This window comes from Rattus norvegicus, chromosome 1 (genome assembly GCF_036323735.1).
Source record: "Rattus norvegicus strain BN/NHsdMcwi chromosome 1, GRCr8, whole genome shotgun sequence".
Lineage (NCBI taxonomy): Eukaryota > Metazoa > Chordata > Mammalia > Rodentia > Muridae > Rattus > Rattus norvegicus.
In genome coordinates this window covers 255,199,077-255,203,449 of record NC_086019.1, presented here as the reverse complement: position 1 = coordinate 255,203,449, position 4,373 = coordinate 255,199,077, and the positions used below count along the sequence as shown (strand labels likewise).

The 4,373-nt window shown below is 50.5% G+C and overlaps 1 protein-coding gene across 2 annotated transcripts in view; it reads right to left on the bottom strand.

Moving 5' to 3' along the window:
• The window catches only part of Sufu (SUFU negative regulator of hedgehog signaling), a 97,876-nt gene extending 93,534 nt beyond the window's left edge, over positions 1–4,342 (bottom strand). Inside the window, exons 1-2 of one of the 2 annotated variants that reach the window (XM_006231546.5) lie at positions 3,910–4,342; positions 7–141 (exon numbers count right to left, since the gene is read on the bottom strand). In XM_006231546.5, the coding sequence (XP_006231608.1) occupies positions 7–141; positions 3,910–4,091 (317 nt within the window). In that variant the 5' untranslated portion in view covers positions 4,092–4,342. The remainder of the gene's footprint in view (positions 1–6; positions 142–3,909) is intronic. The other variant, NM_001024899.1, reaches the window with a different exon arrangement.
• Positions 4,343–4,373: the final 31 nt, after the last annotated feature.

The window sequence follows — 4,373 nt, the reverse complement described above, 5'->3', positions numbered from 1 at the left end:
ACTCACTCGTGGACTCTGTTGTCACCGTAGAGATCACTCAGGCCAAAGCTGATGTAGTGCCAGTGCTCAGGGATGTTGGCAGAAGGACTCCCCATATTCCTGTACATGCTTACATAATCCAAGGGGTCTGGACCACCCAACCTGCAAAAGACAAAACACACGGTGTCACTTCAAACCTGGAAACCAGGAACTATCAAGTAAGAGGCTCTGCTCTACAAACCTGAAAGCCCCGTCCTAGAGGGAGCTATGGTGCAAGATACCTAAAGAGAGGCAAAAATCTCTGTAGAGATGAGCAAGTTCAAGAAGTTCCCTCCCCTTCCCTCCAACAGGCAGGGCCTCTTTTAGAAATAAAACAGACATTAGTGGTTACCCATCTTGCTTTTGCCTGTTTCAAGTTGCGGACTCCAAATGGAGTGAGTCTTCATCTATCTATGTCAACATGCCAGCCTTCAAGGTAAGAGATGCACCCGTCAGTCAGTGGCTTCTGTTGAATGACTGTGCGGAGCATGCCAGTGGACATCGTTCCTGAAAGTACAGCCTCCACTCCACACCCGCTTTTAGACAGATTAGCTCCTGAAAGACTGTACTGCGCCTTCTACTGTTGTTGCTTCTGAGTACACACAAAGCTTCCGGTCTGCACAGATCAAAACTTAGTCACTGCAAACGATGAAGTCCAAACGTCAGCTAGCTCGGCTCTGCACGAGGCCTGTAGTGTGAGCCAGGCTGAGCCCTGTGAGCACCTGCATCCTAAAGAGGGAGCCAGCCAGCACTTGGCTCAAAGGAAGAGCTGGGACATTTCACAGTTTAAGGCTCCTAAGGATGACATTAGATCTCCCCATAAATCCAACAGAGAGGCAGCTGAAGATTTAATTCAGTAAAAGCTCTTTTAGCAGTTAGTGCTTTAAAAAAAAAAAACAAAACCAACAGCAACAAACGAAACCTGCTCTCCCTCAGAATGGACAGGAAAACACAGTAGACTTGGGAAATACCCTAAATGAAACCCCTTAGCAGAAGAAAGTGTGCACTGAGCCCATAAACTCGGCATTCGAGCTGCCTCACGTGGACCACTCCACAGACCACAGAGTGGAGTTTGCCTTTGCCTGCCCCTGGAACATGGACAGGAGTGCACTCTGCAAGTGGGCTAAACTACTGAGGAAAAGCTAACAACCAAATAAAAGACATGGTACAAGAGATCCCAGCAAGTGTGCCAGAACCATGCAATTCAAACCCTATTTTAAAACCAGTAAGTCTGGTTTCATCCTCTTTGCCAGGATGTTACTAGCCTTTGTTGAAATCCTTATTCTTGGGGGAGGAGGGAGGCTAAGTTATTTATAGAAGTCATAAGAAAGAAAGTCACTAAAATAGCTTAGGATCTCGCCTGAGGGAGTTAGGTAGAGGGACAGATCTCTACGTCTTTAACTGTGATTTCACGAAATCATCTGATTAAACCCATAACCAGCTGGGTTTGGAAATGGTTTGGGGATGGATAGAGGAGAGAAAAGGCTGTAGAACCCTAAAAGAGACAGACTCCACACTCTTTCCAACTTCCTGCTACAAATCCCCAACAGCCCTTGACGCAGCCCAGGTCCATGCAGCAACAGGCAGTAGCACTGTGTCTCCTCTCCTTGTTCTGCTTGCAGGCATGCTGTGGCTCCCACAGCCGGTCTCCCAAGAGAGGTCACATCAAGAAGAGGCCACGAACCAAGCAAAGTTAGCCTTATACTTGCACTCAGATGAATGGGGGAAAAATCATATTTTACACTTAGGAAGAGATGCAGTCCAATGGCCCAGAACATCCCTTACCTCAATTCCCTCAACACCTGATTTCTTTCTCTCTATAGGGTAGTTGCAGGATAAGACACAAGGCTCTGCCTCCCTACTTTGATCTTGTCTTGCTTGAAAATCTCAGTCAGAGTATTCCTGGTGGCCAGGGACCACTAGCTAAAATGCTACCCCTCAACCCCCAAAGAAAGCCCATAGCCAGACGCAAGCAGTTTAGTGGGTCATACTGCTGTAAGATACTAAACATAAGGGACAGCAATAAACTTCAGTATCTCAATTCTGCAAATCCCTATGAGTTTTAGAAAGAACCATTACTAAGCTGGTTCCTCTTAGATTCCCGTGTCTAGGTGGCATTTCTTACTTCACAAAGTACTGTACATGTCTTTTCATTTGTCATCACATGCTAGTCTACCTCTGGGGATACAGCCTCACTACAAACTTGTAGAAAAAAAAATAAGTGGTATAATTACCCTTGGTCTTTTGCATAATGGTTTCATACCTCTAATGCACGACTCTGTCTTGATGGCCGTGTAGGTGATATAAAACCAGGCGCCCCATATTCTGCACAGAAACTTTTCCCTCACACTTACACAAGATTAGAGCAAACAGCACGGCAAGGCTAGCCCCATTTTTCTCATGACGTGGGACAAGTTCATCATAACTAATACAGAGGTGCAATTGAAATGGGTGATTAGGTTAGCAAGAGCTGCTTCCTGCTCAGAAGCACTCTTTGAAACTCTCTTCAGCCTGGAAACAGGCTGCCCTGCACAGATGCCTTGCCGGCATGTCTCCTGGCTACCCAGATGAGGCTGGTCCCCAGGTCCTCCCGGCTGTCAGTTTCCTTCCCATCATGTACATAACTGACACAGGGAGTTAGCCTCAGTCCTGTATAGCCTGTCGCCCATCTCCAGAGGCAATCAGAGGTTGTTACATAGGAAAAAGACTCGGCTTTAAAAGCAGTGTAAGCTGTAAAGACATCCACTTCCCCCACTTCAGGTCCAGTTTTTGCCAATTCCCCAAGCCATTGCTCCAGGTATTTTCCGGGATCCACTGAAAGGGGTCATCTAATACAGTGACTGCCTACATGAATGTGGCCATCTCTTAGTCTATTTTTGGTGCAGAAAGACCACGAGGACTTGTCCCATAACACTTGTCTGAATTCAGGCTGACTTGAAGAAACGGGTTGCAAAAAGAATAGGAGATTAGAGAGCACCATTTCTACCCCAAGGACAGCCAGCCCGTTTGGAACCTGATCGTTACTGGGCAACTTTAAACTTCGGCTGAAATCCTGAAGGCAAGGCAGGAAGCGCTTCTTCAAGCTACACTTCATTCCTCCTGCCCACTCAGGTCTCCATCACGCACCTCGTGGCAAGCTACGATCTCCTTCAATCCAGAGCCAAAGCTTGGCCCTCCCGAAACCTGTTCTTAACTAACGACCTAAAGCAAAAGCAGCTGCAAAGTCAGAAGCAAGCTCTGCAGGGAGAAAGAGAAGTGTGCAGAGTAAGCAAAAAGTTTATCTGGAAGAGCGGCTCTGTCAAACTTCAAGAGCAACAGCTTCGCACTGAATGACAGAAGCTCCAGCGTTCGTTCGGGAACCTCCCGGAAAAAAAGAAAGCTGTCTCCTCAACTCTTCACGCATCAAAGGCACAATGCCCTCACATCTTACTCCCTCCTAACCCACAGGGGCGTCCTGGTCCCCGGACCGCCCTAGACTACGCGATCTCGTACCCTCCAAAGCCCTCTCAAATGCTCTCCAGGCCCCGCCTTACCTCCCCCCCATTCCACTCCAGCCGCCCCCTGGCTCCCCCAAGCCCACTAATGACCCACCACAGGCGCCCCCTCCTTTCTCCACGTTTACAGTTCGCTCTCACACGTCCCCCCTCAGTTCCTGTATACACCCCTAGTTCTCAGTTCTCCTAATCCCGGTTAACCCCTCACTACTCAAGGGATCCATTAACCCTTTGTCCCCATTCCCAACTTCTGTCCTAACTCCTTCCACAGCATCAGGAAGCTCCTGGTTCCTAAGTACTTGGACCGTTTTCTTCCTCCCACTTCTGCAAATTACTTCGTCCCCAGTGCTCGAAGCTTTCCCGGCCAGCCCCGGTCCTCCCGAGGCCCAGAGCATACCAGTACTTGACGATAGCGGTAACCTGGAGCGGGTTCGGCTGGTCAGGGTAGAGGCGGCGGCACTCTCCGTAGATGGCGTGGAGTCCCGGGGGAAAGAGTGAAGCAAAGGCCGGGGGGGCACTAGGGCCAGAGGCCGGGGGCGCGGCGGGGCCGGGGGCGACGCTAGGCCTCAGCTCCGCCATTGGGGCGCGTAGGGCGCGCGGGGAACCCGGGAGGGTAGAGGAGGGAAAGCGCCCCTATGGGCCAGCGGACCCACTGTGGATGAAGAGTCCCCGAGGCGATGGGGGCTACGGCGAGGTCTAACTCCGCGCCTGCGCACGAGGCTCCGTCCGCCCAAGTCGGAGCCTTCAAGACGTCGGCCAGAGGATGCTGTGGGACCGCGGGGAGCTCCAGAGGGTGGGGCGTCGGCGTGCCCTTGCCTGGCACCCATTGGCTAGTGTCTTTGCCAGTCACAAGTGGGAAAG